Genomic DNA, 22,840 nt, shown 5'->3' with positions numbered 1-22,840 from the left:
ATGTTACAATTCCCCACATCCAGACTGAGCATCTCTCTGAACTTGCTGTCCTAGAAACACCAGTGCAGGCGAGTACAAGTACGTCACCCATAACTTCAGTTGCCTTGGAAGATGTGGTGTCACTCATGACTGTTAAATCCTTGGAGACAGTCTCTGATGCTACACTCCTCTCTCCCATGACTGATGCTTGCGTGGATCTCTCTGAGTTTGAGGAGCAAGCCACTGACATCTCACATGCTGATGTAAATATCATCCCTTCACCAGAGGACTCCACCATCCACCATCCTGTTGTAAATGTAATCCAGCCCTCACAGGGAGTGGAGCAGGATGCTGAGCCCCCAGCCAAAGAGCATCCTATGGAGGCAGCATCCATGCTGGAGGTCAAAGATTCAGTGGAAGCCACGGGAACTTGCCCTCACCTGCCCGCCCTTGAGCTCGGTCTGGGCAAAGGGACAGAGGAGGAACCACAGCGGGACGAACAGGTCAGGGGTCAAGACGAAGAGACCAATGACGTTGCAGCAGCCACACAGCTGAGCTCCTCCTCCAGTCTTCCATTGGACAAGGATGTCGTCAGAGAGATGCACGAGGAGGACGAGGAGGAGGGAAAGAAGTGCTGGTCAGATTTCCAAGAAGGTTAGAGAGCATGTTCTGTAGCCCTCCCACCCACACTCCCTTTCTATTTCCTTCTTTCTATGGGGCCAGTCCTGTTTTCACTGTGCAAGCGTGTGTGTGTGTGTGTATGTGCGTGCATGCATGCGTATATAGTGAATGTGTGCATACAGCATACATTTACCAAACACAGGGATTTTAACACTTAGAATAGAGTATTTGTTTGCCTGAGAACCATTTTTGATGCTTCTGAAAAAAATTTCCTTAGCAATTGCAGCACTGAATGTTGACTTCAAAAGTTAGAGAGCTTTTTAATAGAATATCAGAATATCAAACCATCTGAAACCAGTTGAGGTTGTATGTTGTTTGTTCAGAGTGGAATGGAGCAAGATGTGTTTCTCTCACTCACTCTGCCTCGCTTGCCTTTACAACCACACTCACACAAACACACACACACACACACACACACGTACTGTACACACACACACACACACACACACACACACACGTACTGTACACACACACACGTCCACAGAATGAACATGCACTCTCAGACTCTCTAACACACATGCATATGCAGACACACACACACTCATCACACACACACACACACACAGACTGTGTAAGCATCACCGAATAAGCCCTTGAGCTGATCTGTACAGTATGTGTTGTAAATATTTACATGCCTCTCCAGATTCCTCCATGTTCTGAGGTTAGACACCAAGAGAATATTGTCGTATGTGTGTGTGTGCATGTGTCATTTGTGGGTGGGTGGGTGGGCTGTGCGTGTGCGTGCGTGTGTGTATTTATGTGTGTGTGTGTGTGTGTGTGTGTGTGTGTGTGTGTGTGTGTGTGCGTGCGTGCGTGCGTGCGTGTGTGTGTGCGTGTGTGTGTGCGTGTGTGTGTGTGTGCGTGTGTGTGTGCGTGCGTGCGTGCCTGCCTGTAAGAATGAGAGAGCAGACACGGTGCTGTGAAGAGGGATTACATAAGAGAGCCCCGGCTTGCAGCCTGGTATTCTGGTATTCACTGCAGCCAGTTGCTCTATTTTGTTTTTAGGCTTTAGTTTCAGCCCTGATCTTAAACCAGATAAAAAGACATCAGTCACTGACACTCTATAGCCACGATGGAAATGATGGATGCCCACAAGGGACATTTTTAAAGAATATTTTGACACTTGACAGGTTAAAAATCCCTATTACCTCTAGCTAGTGATTTATCAGTCTCTCAATCCTTCTATAGGTGCAAACACATGTGTTCGTCAGTGACCGGTTGGAGATATGTAAAATATGACCCGGTGATTCTGTCTATGGTTGTACACTGTGTTTTCAATATTTGGCTAAATGCACAGAATGGCCAAAAAGCAATGAATAGCAAAATGAAGTTGTTGTGAAGTGTGACTGAATCCATGGCATACTTTAATAACATTTTTCAGTTTGGGAACGTGCGCACATCCAAATTACGGTGCAGGAGCCAAAAGTCCAAGATCCAGTAACAGAGAAGGACCGCGCTCTTCGTTTTTTAAATTTTTTTATTTGACTTCAATCCCCAAAACACATGACGTTTCGAGCCCTTCGGCTCTTCATCAGACGGAGATGAAAAAACAGAGAGCAAGTGTGCGGACCTTCTCTGTTACTGATACTTTAATAACATTAACATTTTCCTGCAGGTGTTGCTACCAGAAGCATTTGATTGGCATGTGTTGTCCTGGTTCCCAAACAGGATTGCTTGCTATACTGATTTGAGAGCATTCATCAGATCCACTTTCTTCCATGATCCTCCTTTGTGTATTTATTAGTATTGTCTCCCACACTAAATTAATTTACCAGAACCAATACTGTCATCAGGACTGTCATCAGAAATTTGTCTGCTCACTGTAATTTTTGGAGCATTAGTACAGTAAGTTACAGTAGTTAACAGTTGTAAGGTAGTTAACTCTTCTTTATTACTGATTTTATTACTGAAAAAATACTGACTTTATTACTGAAAAGCAATTATTATGATATGACATGTGTCATGCCATGTGATGGAAGTTGCCACAGTGGAGGAGCTCCTGTTTCCTTGGAGATCAGTAACACACTCAAGAGTTCCACCTTGTGGTGACTAAGAATCGTTTCCACACAGTGTTACTAAGGGAGTATTTCTAAGAAATTCAGAGTAAGCTCTGTGCGTGTGTGTGTGTGTATGTATGGTGGTGGTGGAAGGGGGGTAGTCAAGTGTACATGTGATGGTTGAGTGTCTGTGCGTGTGTGTGGTAGAGAATGGTTGTGTGTGTGAGTGTGTGTGTGTGGTTAAGTCTCCCCACAAGATCCTGCGGATGATCCAGTATGGAAACTGTTAGTGTAGTATGCCACCCCCCACCCCCCCCCCCGTGCTCGAAAACATTAAAGTTAATTCAGCCCACGCCTTAAGCTTTAAGTAGCCAGTTTCCAGTGAGCTGGTCTCCCGATCAAAGCTTCGATTAAAGAGAAGAAAGGAGCTGTTATTTCAGTGTTTCCCTCGAATGCTCGCATTCCCCATTCAAAATTTCCTCTCGAGGGTGCTGATAAATGAGTCAGCAACAGAGCAGAGGATCTGAGAGTGGTTAAGTTGAGCGCCATTCATCTTTTCCTTCCTATTTTTGTCGTTTTCTTTCTTTTTGCTCTGGAAACGGGCAGAGAGAGAGAGAGAGAGAGAGAGACGGGAGTGTGGTCCTACTCGTAGCCTACTGTAATTGGCGAGGGGAGTATCACACGAGTTGCCACCCTTAGTCTTACACATCCTACTACTACAGGAAGCCACAGTTTCAGCAGTTCAGAACACTGTTCTGAGAACAGCAGATGAAATAGGGAAATTCTTCTTGAGTCACATCTTATAAGCACAGCTTATCACCACTGTTATTTTATTTTGCTCTGAGAAAGCATCTTGTGTAGGCGTCATGCACTGGGATGATGGTAGGTACTTCATGGAGGATCTGATCCACCAGGGCCAAGGTAGGACCTCTATTCATCTCATGACTGGGGAAAGGGCCTCAGGAAGGCAGGAGAGTGGGTGGGTGTGTGTGGGGGTGGGGGGGGGGGGGGTGGAGGTGGTGGGTGGTTGTGGATTGGCTGCCTTTATCTCATATTCAATGTGTGGAGAGTTTATCTGGGGACACATGGCAGTGTTAGTGTCCTCTTGTGTCAGATTACAGCTCGGGTGTGGCTTTAGGGAGGAGAAGCCTCTGATAACCACAGATTTGGTCCTAGTCTGAAACCTAATCTTTGATCTATCCCAGAACTGAAAGTTCTAGAATCTACTATCTGAAAGGGAAAGAGTGTGCTCTGCTAGTTATGTGTGTACCTGTGTGTGTCATCGATGTGTGTGTGTATTTCATGAACTGCTTGTGAAATTCACTAATGTGGTTTAACATGGTGTTTACATTTGCCTGTAAATGCATTCACACATGTGCTCACACCACACACACACACACACACACACGTTTCTGTGGCTGGTGTCATGTAAATAAGAGCGATCCAATGTCACTTGTTGGCCTTTTCCAGTGACATCAGTAGCCAAAAGCATTGTGGGTAAGAAATGATGCCTTTGTCTACAGCATACCCAGAATTCAGTTCTTTCTTTAATTTTCATGTACGGATTACAGTTTACGTCAACTTTATTAATAAGATATATGCAAAAATGATATTATAACTTGAAGTGACGTTGTACATGATAAGTATATGTAGACAACTGAGATAGTGCCATTATGGTTATAGGAGTGATTGCAAGAGCACCAGTCCCTAGTCATGATTGTCAAACGGTATGTCAGTGTGTCTCATAGTTGCAAGATAATTGGTTAGATTCTTATCCATCTTATTGCATTCAAGTCAAACTGCTGCACACGCACACACACACACAAGGCTCCTTCCAGCTGCTGAGCAGACTTTATGGCTCTCAAAGGAGCTCTTTGTCTTAGAGAAGGGCCTCCTCGCTCTATGGGCAAGCTACATTTTCCACACGTTTTCTCCAGTGTTTGAAAAAATAAATGCAACAATTTAGTGGTGTGTGTGTGTGTGTGTGTGTGTGTGTGTGTGTGTGTGTGTGTGTGTACAACCATGCCTGTGGTTGTGTGATGTGTGTGTGAGTGTGTATTTTTGTAGACAATTATGTTCATGGACCACGTCCAGATGTTCGGTATCAGAATAATGCTACCCCAGTGGGATGGCATTCTCACAGTTGAGAACAAAATTGCAAAAAGTACAGTTTTTCTCCATCCCATAACTGCAACTCTGGAGTTGTGGGTTGTTATGTGTGTGTGTGTGTGTGTGTGTGTGTGTGTGTGTGTGTGTGTGTGTGTGTGTGTGTGTGTGTGTGTGTGTGTGTGTGTGTGTGTGTGTGTGTTTTTTTTTTTTTTCATTTCCATTCTCTTTCCACACATGGTCTCTCTCTCTCCCCCCTCTTCAGCTCTCTCTCCCTTTTCCCTCCCTCCTTCCTCTCTCTCTCTCTCTGAATCTCTTCCTCCCTGCTCTACGCCCCTCTGCTTTCAATCAGAACACAATATCGTGAGGTCAGACAGCGTGTTCGCCGTTAGTGTCAGTGTGTTCTGAGACGCGAAGGCCAGTTTGGGGCAGGAAGGAACAGACATCATGCACCGGTGTCTCCGCCGATTCTGTTGTTGCTGCTGCGCCCGTGGCCGCCAACCTCGCAGCCACGGCTACCTCCGCAGTCCGTCACCACTCTCGCCTGTGGAAGCGGCCGGTAGGTGGGAGACTGGGATTGGGACCGGCCGTGTTCAGGGTGGGGCTATGGGAGGGTAATTGGGGTAATGGGGGGGTGGCACCAGTTGCAGGGTGGATGGAGGGAGAGAGGGGGTTCAACCTAGAGGAAGGTTTGGTTCTTGGCCCATGTGATGTGCATGTGTGCACCGTCAGTCTGTGGCCTCCAACTTGCTAATTGCTTTTTGTGGATTTTGGATTTTTTAGCACAGAATCCTGTGTGTGACATGTTTTCCAAAATGTTATGTTTGCGTTTGTTGATGCTATTTTGATCTGACAGATATATCTCATTTTGCATTTCTTGGCTATTATGAAATGCCCTGTAGCTGTCATAATGAGAGATGTTAGAATAGGGTACTACTTGGTTCAAGGAGTTCATGTTGTTTGTGGGAAGTGCTTTGAGAGAACTGTGAGGTCTTAAGACTGGCCATTTTATGGGCATCTTGGGAACCCCTTCTGTCTTTTATGGCATCTCATGCCATGGTGTTATAATCTTGCTCCAGGGGGCACTGTTTTGGTAGTGGTAGTCATATGGTGCCATTACTGGTTCTTCTGTTCTGGCTGTGGTTGTCTGTTGAGGTGCCATTTTGGAGTGTTGTGGTGCCATTTTGGAGTTTGCCGGTTCCCTCTGTTCTGGCTGTGGTTGTGTTCCATGGCGCCATTTTAGAGTGTTGTGATGCCATTTTAGATTATGCCGGTTTCCTCTGCTCTGGCAGTGCTTGTTTCCCATGGTTGTCATTTTGGAGTTTGCCGGTTCCTTCTGTTCTGGCAGTGCTTGTTTCCCATGGTTGTCATTTTGGAGTTTGCCGGTTTCCTCTGTTCTGGCTGTGCTTGTCTGCTGTGGTGCCGGTGCCATTTTGGATCGTGCCAGTTTCCTCTCCACCATTTCATAGCTCTCGGTTTCGTAACAGAGCAGCCCGGCCATGTTAGTCATCCCAGAGTGCCATAGAGCCCAGGCAAAGTGACAGGCACGTCTGTGTGCGTCAGTTTCTGTGTCTGTGCACCTAACCCAGCTGCCCTCAGGGGAGATTAATAAAGTTGTATTGTACAGTGCTCTCTACTTGGTCACGTGCTTAAGGCATTGGCATCTTGCACACCGTCTGCACTAATCTGACATCTGAGTTCAGCTCAAAAGATTCTATTGTCAATATACTGTAGTTTCATACTGTGATGCCAAATCAAAGTTCTTCCTTTGAACACGATATTAGTACAGATATTTTGGCATTTTAAAGTAGAAATTGTTGTAGAATGTTTTCGGTTACTCCTGCTGCCTTTTGGCAGTAGATGTTGGGCCAATTTATTTGCATGGTCCTGATCATATCAGGCTCGCATTGTCTCTGATGATGAGTGACTCATATCCTGCCATTCTCTCCTTTACTCTTTGATCATGAAGTTGTATATATTATACCAGTAACTATGTGTTCGCTAACAGCAGGATCTTCACCAGGTGCTTGATGTATTAGTGTATATTTGCTGGGTAGTAAGATGCTGCTTCCGAAAGGCCTGTCAGTAGCTCCTCAATCAGGGCTGCATTGTCACCCACATTTAACGTCATCCTGGCCAGGTCTGCCTGCCAGGAAAATCATGGCCTGGACCAAGTTACCATAATCAGCACCTCCTTAAGCCAGTGATGTGGTGTGTGTTGTTTTGCCAAATGGTTTGAAGGGCCTTTTTAATGAATTTAGGTTCTTCTACTTAATGGCAAACATGTGCACAATTGCTTGTGAGCTTTAAGGGTTATCATTAAAAATTAATGGCACAGGGCTAAGTATTTGATAATCATTATTAGCCTGTGCAGGTTATGTACCATATGCATATGTATCTGTTTAGTGTGTTTGTTCAATATTTATTGTTTTAGAGGTTAAGATGTTTTTTTTGGTTGTTTTGTTTGTTTGTTTGTTTGCTGTGTGAGTGTGCATATACATGTGTATGTGCGTGCGTGTGTGTGTGTGTGTGTGTGTGTGGTCAGACCCCGACGGTATTTCCCTGGGTGAGACCGTGACCCCCACACCTTTCACTCTTTTACGGAGTCCAGCTGCCAGCATTCCTCCTCTCTTCTCTGTGCTGCGTCTGTCCTCTCTCCTCTACATGAGTTCAATGGTCAGGGTTTATTCCTGGCCCTTAACTGGGCTGTGCGTGACCATGTAATGTCACCCCCTTCTTTCCACCAAAGAGGGTCACACTCGTGGCGGTGTTGGGTTTCTGTGACATTTGTTTCGTCATACAGAAAGTCTCTCTCTCATGCTGCCCCCAATGAGTTTGACGTGTAGTGTGTGTGTTTGTGTGTTTGTGTGTGTGTGTGTGTGTGGTGTGTGTGTGGTATGACCTTTGCAAGGGTTTTGTCATGTGTTTAGTCTTCAGATCTTTTTTGTCTTGTGTTTAGTGTCCTCTAAATGTGGTCTCTCTCTCTCTCTCACACACACTCTGTGTGTGTTTGTGTGTGTGTGTGTGTGTATGTGTGTCTGTGTTAATTTGTGTGAGCATGTGCTTATGTTTGATCTTGTGTCGCCAAACAAACACAGCTTGCTGTGGTGCCCTGTATCCACCGCAGCGCTGCACAGCCCTTTGCGACTGCAGTGCACATTTGAGTAAATAATGTTTGTCCCCTTGGTCTAGTTTTGCAAGTACAGAAAACCCAACCATTCCCTTCCCTGTCTCCCCTCCTGCACGCTGGCCTGATACGAGGGCACAGCTGAGACTTGATTCGATACCGACCTGATCTTTGCATGGGCAAAGTGTGTGTATAGGGCACCTGTCGGCCGCCTTAAAGCCAGAAATATCTCTCAGTTGTAAAAGTTAACATCATTAATCATTCCTCCTAAAGAAGAGACTGTCACTCAGGAATTCCATTAAATTCCATTCCTTTAAAATGATTACACTTTCACAATAGGGTAATGCTCCAGTGGTGCCGTGGAAAACGAAGTGCTGTTTTGGTATTTTGAAAAAGCACATTTATTCTGAGAGCTGCTTGCTCCTTAGACACTTTATTGTTTGGAAGTGAAACAGTGTGCTGTTATGTTCCTCTCTGGTGCAGAGTGAATGGGCATATGTTTGGAGTTTGCGCATGAGGAAGAAATTAGTGGTAGAGTGTGTTATATAATGAAATTTGGGGCTTTAAAGTGCAGAGACTGCTTGACTGCACTGCTTGATTTATGTTTTGGGGGATCATATTGATTTTCTGCAGAAGTGCGTCAATGAAATGAATGCAGGGACAAAAATAAGAGCACATTTCCTGACAGTGCCGCATAAACTGGACAAGGTTTCATGTTCAGGGCTCTTAATGACTATCCTTATCAGCGCTGGGTGTAGACCAGCTTTTGTGTGTGTGTGTGTGTGTGTGTGTGTGTGAGAGAGAGAGAGTGTTTGTGAGTCTGGATGTCTTTGTGTATTGCACACACACTCACTTATGTTTATACAGCATGAGTTTGTCTAGGAGTACATTTTGAGAGAGAGAGAGAGAGAGAGAAAGGGAGAGAGAGAGAGAGAGAGAGAGGAGAGAGAGGAGAGAGAGAGAAGAGAAAAAAAACGACTCATGTATTATTAACTGGAACTAGAGGCACCACCACCGACCACCAGAAGTGCAAGTCTTCTCCCAGAGTACAGAAGCCAAAGACATGATGAGATACTTCTGAGTGAGTCTAAGCTGGAAAGAGAAGGGAGTCACCGCAGAGAGGAGAGGAGAAGAGGAGTGGAAAATAACGCAAGCCAGACGTACTCTAGCAAACGGCCAGTGGTTGTGAAAGACGAGGGGAGAGAGAGAAAGGGGGGAGTGGAGTTTTATACCACTCGTCTGAGTCATAGAAGGAAAAAAAGCAAGAAAGAAAAAAAGAGAAAGAAGAGGGGGGGCTGCCTCGCTCCCGGCTTTCCCTTTGTCGCTCGCCTGCTGGCGTCGCTCGGAACTCACTCGGCCGCTCGCTCACTCGCTCGTCCGCGTGTCTGTCGGTCCGTCGGGGGTGGTGTCCTTGAGTCCTTTCTGCGCCACACCCCTTTGCGTTCCCCCCCCACCCTCACCCTATCCCTCCCTCCCACACCCTATCCCTCCCTCCGGCTCTCTCACACTCACCTTTCACCCCCCACCCTCCCACCGCTGAGCGCCAGCCGCCTGTCCCCAGTCTAAAGACAGGCCCGATGCCGGCTAACCCCCCTGGAAATGTGTTCCCGACCCTGGTCATCCTGGGGCATGTGCTGACCCTCATAGTCGTCTGGAACTGGAGGCAGAGGCGGCGGCAGCTCCGGGAAGGTAAGGCAGCGGCCGGGAGAGCTGGACAAAAAACAAAAAAAACTTGCCTGTCTTTTCTGTGTTAAAACTGGGTGTAGGGTTAGTATGGCGAGAGGTTAAAACTACTGTGTGTTGGAGTGAGAGAGAAGTTGGTTGTCGCAGTGTTGTTTTAGAGTTATTCTTGTTGCGCTTCTGTGCTGCTCTCTTGTCGTCTTACTCTCTGCGTGTTTAGTGCGTGTTAGCTCGCTGATGCACTCACTCATCGTCTCTCTCTCTCTCTCTTTCTCACACACACACGCACACACACACACACACACCCACCTCCCTTTTCCTGCCATGTGGAAATAGGGGGTTAACCCTGTAAATGCTGGGTCCAAGAGAAGGCACGCTTTCGTAACAAGCTTTCGTAATGAATATGAATGAATAGGTTTGTAGTTGCTCTGACAATTCAGATGGGTTTGTTTGCACTTGTTTTGTGCTTAGTTAATGGATTATAAAGGACTTTATTGAACTTTTAGAGGACTCACTGGCAAGGCTTTGACTTTTTCTTCGCTAAACACATTTGCACTCTGACTTTTTTTCTACTCTTGATGCAGTTGAGTAGGAGTTGCTCTGAGACTTAGTTTCTAATTATACCACACCACTCCGTCTCCAGACTCCATGGGAATGCACACACAAACGCACACACACACAAAGGAGTTAGAGTGTTTTCCGCATTCCCTTTTGTTTGAGACCCATCTGGTTTAGCATGACCCCCTTCAAGGGTCGGTGCCGAGGGCTGAAGGTGCCCTTAGGGCCTGATGTATGTGGTGCTCTGTCTTCTATTGATGTAGCTGTCAGCACTTTCAATGGTTATAGGTTCAAGCTGTTGGATTTACCTGGTTAGATAGGAGTGTTGTGACATACATGTAACACTGTAAGGGGTGTGTCGTCTCCATGCCACACCTTCTATACCCTCTATACTTTGTACTTTTGTCATTGTTTACTAGTCCAAGTGTCTTTGGATAGATAATGGATCTTTGGATAGATAATGGATCTCATTTTGATCTAGTTTATTTATCTTGTGTTGATATATTGCTGCTGGTTTTCTGAGAGATACCAAGCTCAATGTAGTTGTATGCCTACAATGACAAATGAAGAGTCTCACTTTTACTCTTACTGTTGGCTAGAATTGACATGTACTAAACAATGTGCTTACATGTGCACAACTCCTGCTTTATTGGTTATGTATATACTCTAAGTATCGATACTAAGTGTACGGACATATCTTATGCATGTCATTAGGACAGAACCATGTCACATCACTGTAACCAATAACCACAGTTGCCATGACGATGCTTTTTGCTATGGATACTCGTTTGTGTGCAGACACACTTTATAATTCTGTAATTGATCTTTCCATTATGGAACCATCCAATATCAATCTAAACACATCCTTGACAACCCCATTAATGAATTTACTCCCTGTTATTGGTTTGACATGGAAAACAGCATGTGCTAAATCAGTGGTGTTGGCATTAGGAGTGTCCTTTATGTTGTTTCTAGTTCTATGTACACAGGTGAGAGATGGAGGAGGGTGTCTGGAGGGAATGTGATATGTGTGTGTGTGTACAAGGAGGCCTTGGGCAAGGTGTGTGAAATGGACTGTGGTATGCCGAACAGTGTTTTAAAGTAGCTCGGCAGGTTAGAAGTGGGTCTTGTTGATAAAATAAAGGTGTGTCCATTCTTAGGAGGTGCTGCAGAGGATTCATGGGAATTGCTGTCTTGGTGCGAGATTGTTGGAATCAGTTCATTAGTTATATCTGATACTGCTGGGCATCAGTACCTATGAAAAATGGCTAAAATAATCTTTGTTTTATTTTTGTCTTGTGATGGTGAGTGTTTTGCGGTTTCAAGGGTGTGGCTGAGGGGTAGAGACATTAGAAACTTGTTTGACTGTAAAATGTGTGGCTGCCACTGCCATGACAGACACATACTCTGCGGTTACCGCACCTGTCTTTCTTTGGTCCTGCTTTGCATATTCCCTTTGCCTCCATGCCTTGATATAATCTCTCTCACCCTGCCATGCAACTCACTAGAGACCTCATCACAGATATGTGCTGTAAACTTTCTGGCTGTCCTCCTACAGAGCATCTATTTTGGCCCCTCCGGGTTCCTGTATCCTTGTCAGGGCGTTGGCTTTTCTCTATTTGCACTCATTATTACACACTGGCACGATAGCCATTATTAACTCAAAACAAAACCGGACACTGACGGTGCCAAAATACACTGGACAGCAGGCCGGTTTTACTCTGCCAGAGCAGATAGGGGAGCTTGTTTTTTGTTACACTTATTACACAAGGGCTTGATAACCACTACCTGCTCAAAAGAGAGCTGGGACGGACGGTCCCAGAATAGACTGAGCTGAAAGCATGCTAACCCAGTGTTAGACAGAGGAACTTATTTTAGTTCTGGTTCTGTAGTTCCTGCTTGTCAGCCAAAGCATCCATCAAGTGAGGTACCCCACTGGCGGAGGAGAGAAACTTGTTTTAATTAAACATTTATATCTAGCTGTACAGTAGTTCTTGCTCCTCAGTTGAAGTGTATGTGAGTGAGATTCTCCATGGCTTGGTTGGGTTAGACTGAAGAGGGTTTGGGTAGCTGTGTTTGTGTGTGTGACTGCTGAGTCTTAGGCTAGTGCAGTGATGGGGGGGCAAGAGGGGACGGTGGGATCCAGGTTAAAGGTGAATGGCGACAGGTTTCATTACATGAGGCGGGGTTTACCCAGAGTCTTAAAATAAAACCTTATGTCAGCCCCACTACCAAACACACACACATAACACACATTGGAGAGAAGGTTTCAAACCCCCTGACCTCCACAGACAGACTCCATGTCTGTGTATCCTGGTAACGGTCATAACATTTAGTGGATCCCCTTGACTTTTCCTCCTCGGTTCAGTGCTCTATGTGGCATGTCAGGTATTTGATGTGCACACCAGGATAAATATCATAGACTTGGACAGAGTTGCAGTGTGTGTCTGTGTATGTGTATGAGGGAGAGAGTGAATGGGATTGTCAGTAATTGTTAGAGAAAGAAAGAATGTGTGTGTGTGGGGGAGGGGGGTATGTGTGTGGTGCATCTCATCACGGTATACTTCAGTATGCTGTGAGAGATTGCAAACAGCTCTCTTTCTCTCATCTGTCTGAAGAATGAGGAGCTGCAGGAAGTAAGGGTGTTGGCACTGATACATTAGCACCAAGAGAGATAAGAGTGTGTGTGACTATTACCACACGTGGGTGTGTGTGTGTGTTTGAGTGAGTTAGTGAGAGAGAATGTATGCTATTCTTACCTTACTTCTTAAACTCTGCACTCCCTCTCTCCCTCTCATAGCCTCTGTGTCATTCACATGGGCCCAGAAAAGCTCTTCCTGTAGGGAAGCCTTGACACGGGCCCATAATCTGGGATGTTTTGGTCTATTATTGAAAGCCTCACTGGACGCATGAAAACACACCCTGTTTTATTGTCTGCTGACTGGCAGACACAAGTAGAGCCTTCAGAAAGCTGCGGATGTGTTGATGACACAGGGCAGAGAATACGGCTGTTATCTTATTTATCCAGATCGTAAGTTACTGTATTCCAAGAAGCTTTTTGTTAAGAGGATGTCAAGGTTTCTCTCCAGAGCATCTGCAGCCAGAACATCTTGTGATTTGTGATGATGTACTTATGTTAAATTATAAAAGAGCATGTTTTTGTCTGCTTTTAAGCAGATAATTATTTTTATCAAGAGTACATACGTGTCTGGAGTGAGTTATTGGTATTAGACCCCAAATGCAATTGAGCTGTCCTCTCACATTGCATGCCTAAATCATTGTGTAATATCAACCATTTTTCACAGACCATGTATTTTCCAGGGTTGTTTGCAGTGGTAAAGAATTAAGGCATTTAAGGTGCATGTCTCTGAAACACTAAAGTACTGAAGCAAGACAGACCTTGACTTGCCGTCAAGCCAGATGTCTGTGGTGCACTAAGTGAAAACATTCGCTCGGATTGTAGTGCTTGGTAAAGCTGACTGCACTGGTATTGTATTAAATGGAACAGAATGAATTCCCAAACACATGCTTTGAAGGTCCTGTGCTTTAAATTAACAGAATTGTTTGAAAAAAAGAGAGAGAGAGAGAGAGAGAGAGAGAGAAAGTGTGTGTATGTGTGTGTTTGTGAGAGGTACAGGGATGTTAAGCACTACTTTTTCAAACCGTTGTCTCACTGTCTGAGTCAGTTACACAAATTTAAACACAAGGCAAGAGAGAGTCAAAGCCACTTTTCTCCGGCATGTCGGCAAGTCTGTCTATCCGTTCCTCTTCTCCATCCTTCCAGCTCCATGCATCCTTTTTATTCATCTCATTGGACACCCCCCCCCCATTGTGTGTAGTCCTTTTGTGTGATGCCCAGTTGTGTGGTGCATGTGGGTGGGCAGTGCCCAATAGCTGCTGCTGTGGCTGCTGGTGCTGCTGGGGATTGTTCCTCGTGAGATGAAGGTCAAGAGCTCCCGCCCAGGGCACACACACCCAGATGACTCACCCTCACGCTGTTTGCCATCGCACACACACGCACACGCACACGCACACACACACACTCCTATTTTTCCCCACTCACGCTCATATTTCTGTCGCCAAAAAACATTTTCACCACCACACCACTTTCACAAACCGCCAGACATACCAACATAGTAAGTCATTCAAGGATGAATCAGGGCTTGCTCCTTCATTTTGAAGTGTTTCGTTTCCCTGTAAACAGAATTTTTGTCTCTTAAAAGTCATAACGTATTTCCTCAATCTCCGCAGTATTGTACAGACAGATAATAGAGGACTGGAGTGGATCTGGGTACTCACCGATAACACTCACTGAGAGGTCACACAAATGTTTAGTTTTTGAGCTGGGCGCATACAACAGTCTTCCCTCTTTATGACATGCACAGATAGTGACTGGATCAGATCTTGAACTGATGCGACACTGATACAAAACAGATCAGGCAGAAATATTAACAAGTAAACAGACCAGGCAGATATAGTAAACAAGTAAACAGATCAGGCAGATATAGTAAACAAGTAAACAGCTTCCTCAGTACTGTGGAGCACTAGGGCCTGTAAGCAACCACCCTGAAATGCTATTTGATGTTTCACAATATGCCCAAAGTACTATTGACTATGTATATTGCCATTTTGAAGGGGTTTAGGTGATTGTGACTGAGTTTGTTACAGCTATTCTCAAAACATTTGTATAACAAAAAACAATAGCAAATAATTCAGACAGTCCATGACTTTGTTTTTGCTGAAATAATGCTGTATACAAGTAACAACATACTAGCACAAACGTATTGGACGAAATTGGCTTACTAAATACAGACAAAATGAAATACAGACATAAATCCTGATGGGTCTCAACCATTTTGCCCTGTATCTTCTAAAGTGGGAAGTCCTATCTACAAAGGGTTACCATAGTTGACTTTTTTAATGCAAGCCAAACTGCATACCTGACTGAGCACATGGCAGCGGTTGAGTTTATTCCTCAGATGTTGACTCGTTGAACTCTTATCAGGTATGCCACCTCTGGGTTGGAATGCAAACCTCTGGGCAACCACACAGACAGACAAACCACAGACAGACAAACCACAGACACACCTGTTCAGCCCTGCCAAGAAGAATAGCACGTCTTACGTCTACGATAGTCTTATGTCATAATATTGCAGAATTTGTCATATATGATGATTATGGTTAGGTATGTGGGAGAGGCCTTTGTCCCAAAGCAGTTTACAAAATGTTTTGAAAATACAGAATAATAAAATAAGACGTTTTTAATAATACCTGTAATTATTTTGAAATATGATTATGTTACAAATAACCCAATAGTTATACAATACATAGTTTCTATGAAATGAATAGGTTTTTAAACTACATTTGACTAACATATGTCAGATTGTGGGCACCATGTATTGGCCTTGGAAGAGGTACGCAAAGCCTTTAAAAAACCTAAACCATAAAACCTTTAGTTGTGATCCTGCTGAAGGGAGGAATTGAGGTGATATTTGCATGGCTCTTAGATTGTATGCTGGCTAAGTAAACATTTACATGGTGCATATCAGGTATGCTACAGGATGCAACGTCACCAAAAATAGGCCTTCTGTACAATTTTAGAAATAGAAAAGCTGTTCCATAACTCTATTTTAGAGTATTTTTTTCCAGTCTAACATATAGAGACAGATTTTTTTTAAAAAGTATTTTTCATCAAGCATGAATTTGGCTACTACGTGAAACTTAATATACCGTGCACAGCATGAAATCTCTCTTAGAATTAGCCAGAAGAAGTGTATTCAGAATGGATCGTTTTGAGGTTGTTTAGTTTTCCATAGGCCTTTCTGAACCACACCATGTCGTTAATACAAAGCTGAGGTCCAAATGGGCCCCAGTCCTCAGGAAATCTGACTCATAATCCCCAAATGGGCAGGACCCTATGGCCACACCAATATTACTTTACTATGTTCGGTGACTCACCAGCATGCGTTTTAAAGAGCTATTTTTGTGAGATCTCTACTGTTTACTTTTAAGTTAAACACTAGTTTGACATGTTTAAAGATTTTGTTTACAATACCTACAGAATATCCTCATTTGTATACTCTCTTTTTGAATGAGCACATCAATTGCCTACATTCTTTGTAAGAACATCATTGTATTATGGTAGGTTTATATTTTTAAGTTTGTATTTTCTCACAAAATATGGCAGTAAATGCAATTGTGATAGTAAGTGTGCTTTTTCACCCTTCAGTTTGGAACTGTAATGTTTACTTTGCAACAATGCCTAACCCAGAAAGCCAGTGCCTTTTACAATACCTACAATACAGTGGGGGTGTAGGCAAGCCTGTGTGGTTGTGTTCAACTTTTTTTTTATTTACACCTGGCTTAACGGACATTCAAATATTGGCAGTCACCGCCCCTTACTTTAAGCTGTCATCAGTTTTCCAGTCACAGTTGTTTCACTCCCACTCTGGTCTAACAGAAGGTCGTAATTTTTAAGTCTTCACAGTTAAATTAAAATCATTTAGGACTGCTCAACAGCCATCTGAACTCTTTTGCTGTTATTATTTTCTTAAGTTTAAGTGCATGGGAAACTGGAAGAAAGGCACCGTTGGCCCTAAGACATAATTTAAGGCAATGCTGGCATTGTCGATATGTTTTGTAGGCTATGCCTTTGATCTTATAAACGCACTAATATCCTCCCGACGGACTTTCACCTGAAACACTTTTGTCTCGTGCGCCTTTGACACCATCCCAGGACACATTACGCAACGTCTGGAAAGTTAGACACATTGGTCTACATACACAGAAATACTAAACACCGCCCGTCCTGATGAACGAGCTTAAACTGAGTCCTGAATAGCCTGTAGCCTATCGGGGATGTCCCTCCGAATCACATTTCAATGGTGTGAAGAAGCAGTGTGCGGCGGATCAGCGTTCAGGAGTGAATGGTGAAGAAGAACCTCGCACTTTCACAAAAAAACAAAATGGGTTGGGCTTGGGCTACATGGAAATGAAGATTTCATCCCTTGCAATTTGAGACGACCCCGCTCTTCCCGCTGCCTGCCTTTCCTCACTGACTTACTCAAAACAAAAGAACGTGTTCCATGCGCTAGTTGCGGAGTTTGAAAGTAGCCCACTGTACTTTTTTCGGGGTAGGCTACAGACCGACAGACCCCCGGATTTTACGCTCTTGGACTGGAAGATGGCTAGCTCAGGCAGCAGCCTGTCCTCTGCCGCGGCGGCCAACTGTTTTGGCGCGTTTGACATTAAAATCTTATATGGACGTGCGAATTACATACATGAGATGACGTGCGGAGAGGTCGGACCGCACTTATACAGCCGAATGTGTTGCGCAGGTAAGTGCAATGTGCGGATCTTCATGGAAGTTAAATCGGATAGGAGGAGGTCTCAGGGCGGGAGTTGAGGTGGGGGGCGGCAGATCATGTTAACCATTCGCCTGCCAGCTGTCAGCACTATAAAAAACGCGCCGCTATCTACTGTCCGGTCCACTTTAAAATAGTCCTTGTCTGGAGGAGGTAGTGCTATAAGAGGAGTTTACTTCCAGTAATGCATTGGCAACCGCTATAGCCTAACTTGTGTAGGCATAACAGTTACCACATGTTGCACTGCAACGAATTATTCTATTTTCATTCCATATGCCATTAGTGATAGGCTAATCAATATCTTTATTAGTGTATTTCAACATGAGATTGAAGCGGAACATGAAACTGAAGACTGCATTTATTCTGTAGGCCTATAACTGCTCAAGCAATTTAATGTAGGCTATATGCAAATACGCGTAGGATATGCATGATTAGGAATGTGAAGTAAATAATATCCCTAGGGGAACAGCTCAACTGTTCCGAGAGGAGAGAGGGTCGTGGAGACATAAAAAAAAAAAACACCCATCTATAAATATGTTCTAGCTTCTGTGTGTTTGGCCTACATTGCCATGGGAACAGCCTGTGCATCAGCGAGGCTAAACTAAAGAGCAGAGAGCTCGTTAAATATTGACCCTGGCCCCTGACTACAAAAGTCCCGCGAATGATGACTTTACAAACATAAGCAAATAAGATTTCTTTTTTTTAAGTGAGGGGAAGAGAAATGTGCAAATTTGAAGAGATATTGCCCATTCTTGTAAGATTATTTTCATGAAGTAAATTAACGAAAGTAATGAAACAAAATTAATAATTAAACATCTCATCATCTCTCAAATTTTATGTCAAGGCCATTGATATAATATGAGGAATAAGGGCTCTTTTTAGGGCAGAATTGCAGGACCTCATTGGCTAAAAGAAACCTGAGAGGTACTTGTTGTCCTGAAAAAATAGCTATAGGCTACTACATTGCAAATCTAGTTTCATGTCTACCTCTGTCAGGATAAAAAACTAACTAAAAAACTAAAACTAAGTGATCAGTAAACTCACAATGTATTGTGTAACTCTCAATTTATTCCTCTTCAACATTAATTTGCGTAACATTTCAGTACAACCACAAGAGGGAGATAATTATATGATCTATGATCAGGAGAGGATGGATGGCATATATTACATACAGACTGTTAGGTAAGGGTGAAGCGTTTTTCCAATTCCAGTCATCATGAACTTTAACATGCTTTTTAAGGATCTTACATGTGTGGCTGACAAAAGAGAGTCTTCAATGAAAAATGAATTTACAAACTATAGTAATATCATACTTTCTGAAACTCTACCGTGAGTATCAAAGATCTTAGAGCGGAGAGCTCTTGAATCTTTGGTGAGTATTATGATTTAGGCCTAAGATGTGCATAGCATTTATTTCCTTTCAGGCTTTCTCAGTCATCAGAGGTGTCTTTACTCTATAATCATTCTGTGACCGAAAAACCCTATACCTATAAATTAGCTTTAGAACTGCTTCTAAATACTGTACATGCCATTCGTACATGACTCATAAATCTGTGCGTGTGGGTGGGTGCATGTGAACAAACGTGTGTGTGTGTGTGTGTTTTTGTAGGGGTCTGTGTGTGTGTGTGTGTGTGTGTGTGTGTGTGTGTGTGTGTGTACCTCTGTCTGTATGTTTGTGCAGATGGTGAAGATTCCTTGTTTGTTAACATTCCAGTTTTCATGTGCTGGCACGGCCCTTCTTGTGCACCGTAGGCTCCAGACCTCAGCAGACAGAGGCTCCTCAGGTGATGGAGACAGCCTGGGGTGGACGGAGGGATAGGTGGGTGGGTGTGTTGTGTGGGTGGGTGGGTGTGTTTGGGAGGTGTTGGCAGTTAGGTGGTGTTGGGTGTGGCCAGAGGCTCCTTGTGCCTGATCGGTGGAATGCTGGAATGCTCAGGTCTTGGCTCTGCACTGCAGATGCTTCGACACGCCTCGGGCGTCTCTATTTCATTCCTAGTCATTGCTCACTTATTGCAAAGTTGTGCTTTTCCGAAGTCTTTCCACATTTTGCATAGTTCACACGCTTTTCTTGCACACTTATGCACTATTACTACTTATGAAGTATGCATAACTTATGCAACTTTGCATATTACTATTACTACTATGTACTATTACTTCTATAAAGTATGCATAACTTATGCAACTTTGCATGAGAAACAAATGTTATGTTCCATGCGATAAATAGCAAGAAATGTTGAAAGCAACTCTTTTTTTTTCAAACAAGTTTTAACGAGAACTTAATCCTCACCTGGTGAACACTCGACTGGCCATGTTCCACAGCCACCCATGTGAAAGTAGGCTGTGGTTTAAAAAAGGATGCCAAAGAATGTGCCACCTAAGTACAAACTGAAAAATAAGGGGTAGCTCAAAACATCAGCATCTGTATTTCATTTGTTATATAATTTTTAGCGTTCTTGGATTGATTGAGCAGTATTTTATTTCACTGCAGTAACAATAACTGGTTTTGGTCAGTATCGCCTACAACACCCACAGTGGAACTTTGGCGCCCTCCTGTGAACACAGAAGAGAATGCACCCATCTTGTGCACAGAATAAGTATGAGTGCATAAACTGAGGGAAAGCATTTTATTTTTTATCTGTTATGCATTTTGGAACGCTAGCGGTAAACAGCCTAGTAGGAGGTTCCTGTGTCTGTTTGTGCTGAGACCTTACAGATCGTGCTTGTTTGTGCTTGTCCTCACTGTATGCTGTAGTCATGCCTACTGCAGTTGGTCCTGGCACAGTTAGGCCTTGTATATTCTGGATCTGTTCCTGGATTGCATTCTCTGAGCATATTTATACCATTATACACTGTATACATAAGACTATACTATATCAATTAAATATATGAATACTGTATGTGTGTGCTGCATGTCGTTGTCATACCAAGACTGCACCTGGTTCTGGTCCCAATCTGGTTTGGTTCTAGGCTGCTTTTGGTCCAGATCTGGTCTTTATCAGGCACTGAGGTATTCTACATCAGGGCTAGGTCACTCCATTCCATAGGTGCTGTCTAAGTGTCATTCATTACACGGTTCAAACACACACAGGCACATGACATTGATTGGTATGTTCTATGTGCCATGCCAAGCCAGACTGCAGATGTTTCTGGTGCCAGCCTGAGCCAAACTTGTGCCAGGCTATGCCAGGATGATCCAGCCCCTTTCTCAGTTGTAATTACACCTTTCAAACACAACACGCACTTTATTGCCTGTTGTGCCTGTGTTTAATCCTGCCAGGTGTCAGAGTGTGAGGGTGATTGTTGATGTTAAGGAGTCAACCTAAGCTTAAGCTTAAGTTGAAAACAGATCTTACTTAAGTAAAAATGACCTGAACCCTGTAGTTAGAACTGTAGGTTCTACCTCTAGCTCTATAGATTGCCCCCTAAGGCTTACTGTGCAGTATATACATTACAGAAGGAAGAAAAATCTCTTATTTCTGTATGGCGACTCCTGCACCTGTATCCAGGGTGTGGTGTGAGCGGCAGTGCAGTGAAGCCAGGGACGAGAGCCAGTACATTGGAATGATCACCCTCGGGGAACAAGATCTGGAGATTTCTACCAACACGTTTTTTTTTCTTCTCTTCTCCTTTCCTCTCTCTCTCATTTGTAGCCGACTGCAGCAGTCCATAACGGTATTCCCTTTAACCACTAATTCACTGCCTTGAGTGCCACACTCCAGACGTATATAGTAATTTTTAGCTTTTAGTGTTGTTTTTGTGGTACATGTTTGAGTTTGACTCATGTGTCTGTTATTGGTTGAGACATCTGTGAATTGGACGGAGGCCACCAGTGGTGGATGGGTGACAGCAGAGCAGCCTGTCTCTGATCAAGCCCCAACAGGTCCTGTGCTGATATGCTCACAATCCACCGCTGTGTCACTCAGGGCCCCTCACTCGCCGTGCTCGGCTGCAAATGTACAGTATAAAGCGGTTTCGTGGTTTGATGGGTCCTCCACACACACACACAGACACATGCAGGCCCACACAGACACACACAGACACTCACACACACACACACACACTTACACTTACATATATACATATAATCGTACAAATCCTAACATATGCACAATCAGACACTGATGCACAGTCAGTATAGATGCACTGACACTCACATAAGCATGAACAGGCACACACAGACAGACACATACACAAATAGAATACACACATACATACACAAATAGACAAATATGCAGAGTTGTTTCTCGTGCGTTCTTATGCTCTATCTTTGGCCCACACTGTCCAGATGTGCATAATTACTTTTGTCTTTCTTAGACAATTGCTCCTCTTGTTTTCATTAGTCCAGTCAATGGCTTTCAAAAAACATGAATATTCAGCTCTTGTTTTGCCGTTGCTGAAATGGATGCATGTTGTGGTCTTGTGTGCATGCTTGGTCATAGCTTGGATGGTTGTAGCTCTGTGGTGACAGATCCATAAGTGCACGACTGAGCAGTTTTGTCTGCAATGTGTTCATCTTTCAATACCATTGTGTTTGGTTAATAATAATAATATTCTCAATACTATCTGTAATTGTATGTACTAAAGAAAAAAAACACACACACACACACAAACACACACGCACACAATCTCCACTTCAGACTTCATGCTTCCTACTCACGGCCTCACCCAGTAGCCCTGCAGCCTCACGCAATGACATTTTCATGTCGGATAGACCGAGTGAGAGACAGGTGGTGGTTTCCCTCTCTCTCTCTCTCCACTTATGACACCTACCCCCCTCCAACCCCCCTATCCCACCACTGAAGTCAACAGGCTTTCTCACGAAGGAGAGACAGATTGTAATTAAAGGACAGGGAGTTAACATTTTTCCTCTCTGCCTCTGACACCTACTCCCTTTGAGTCCCCTCACACACTGCTCCACCCAGCCCTCCGCAACCCCTCCAATCTACACCCCTCAAGCCCAACATGTTTGCCAGCAGGTTTTTTCTTAGGAGACACGAAGAGCTCAGATGTAAAAACGGTTAAGCCCACCTTCACAAATGTGCAAGAATCATGTCTTTCTTGTAATTTCCAGCTCACAAGCAACAGCAACAATTCTGTTCTGTCTGTTGATTTTATTGATAGAAAAATAAATAAAATCAACACAACCTAACAACAATTTCACTGATATTGAATGATTTATTTTTAAAATATATTCCTGCAAGTCTGTCAAAAATGGATTGAACTGTTTTTGCATCTGAACCCTTCGATTGTTATTAAAGGACAGGTAGTTTTCCTCGTCACCTTTGACAACTATTCCTCTTCAAACTCCCATGTCACTGCCCCACCCAACCCTCCATGCCCCCTCCCCT

At 43.9% G+C, this 22,840-nt stretch overlaps 1 protein-coding gene and 1 long non-coding RNA gene across 14 annotated transcripts in view; one reads left to right on the top strand and one right to left on the bottom strand.

The window, feature by feature from the left end:
• Nucleotides 1-22,840, top strand: part of pleca (plectin a) — a 153,855-nt gene that overhangs the window by 75,244 nt on the left and 55,771 nt on the right. For 4 of the 13 annotated variants that reach the window (XM_048230269.1, XM_048230266.1, XM_048230262.1 and 1 more), the window contains exon 1: nucleotides 9,463-9,579. The exons of 6 other annotated variants lie outside the window; for them this stretch is intronic. In XM_048230269.1, coding sequence (XP_048086226.1) covers nucleotides 9,468-9,579 — 112 coding nt within the window. In that variant the 5' untranslated portion in view covers nucleotides 9,463-9,467. Of the gene's footprint in view, nucleotides 1-5,195; nucleotides 5,323-9,462; nucleotides 9,580-17,024; nucleotides 17,466-22,840 lie in introns of those variants that run through there. 3 more of the 13 variants (XM_048230263.1, XM_048230261.1, XM_048230258.1) reach the window with 2 other exon arrangements.
• On the bottom strand, nucleotides 13,658-15,129 carry LOC125285730. Its single transcript, XR_007192052.1, has 3 exons — nucleotides 15,069-15,129; nucleotides 14,428-14,548; nucleotides 13,658-14,322 (listed from the first exon to the last, which is right to left on the bottom strand). It is a non-coding gene; the product is annotated as an uncharacterized LOC125285730 (long non-coding RNA).

The sequence above is a fragment of the Alosa alosa genome, chromosome 20 (genome assembly GCF_017589495.1).
Source record: "Alosa alosa isolate M-15738 ecotype Scorff River chromosome 20, AALO_Geno_1.1, whole genome shotgun sequence".
NCBI classification, from domain to species: domain Eukaryota; kingdom Metazoa; phylum Chordata; class Actinopteri; order Clupeiformes; family Clupeidae; genus Alosa; species Alosa alosa.
This window is presented reverse-complemented; position numbering and strand designations above follow the sequence as displayed.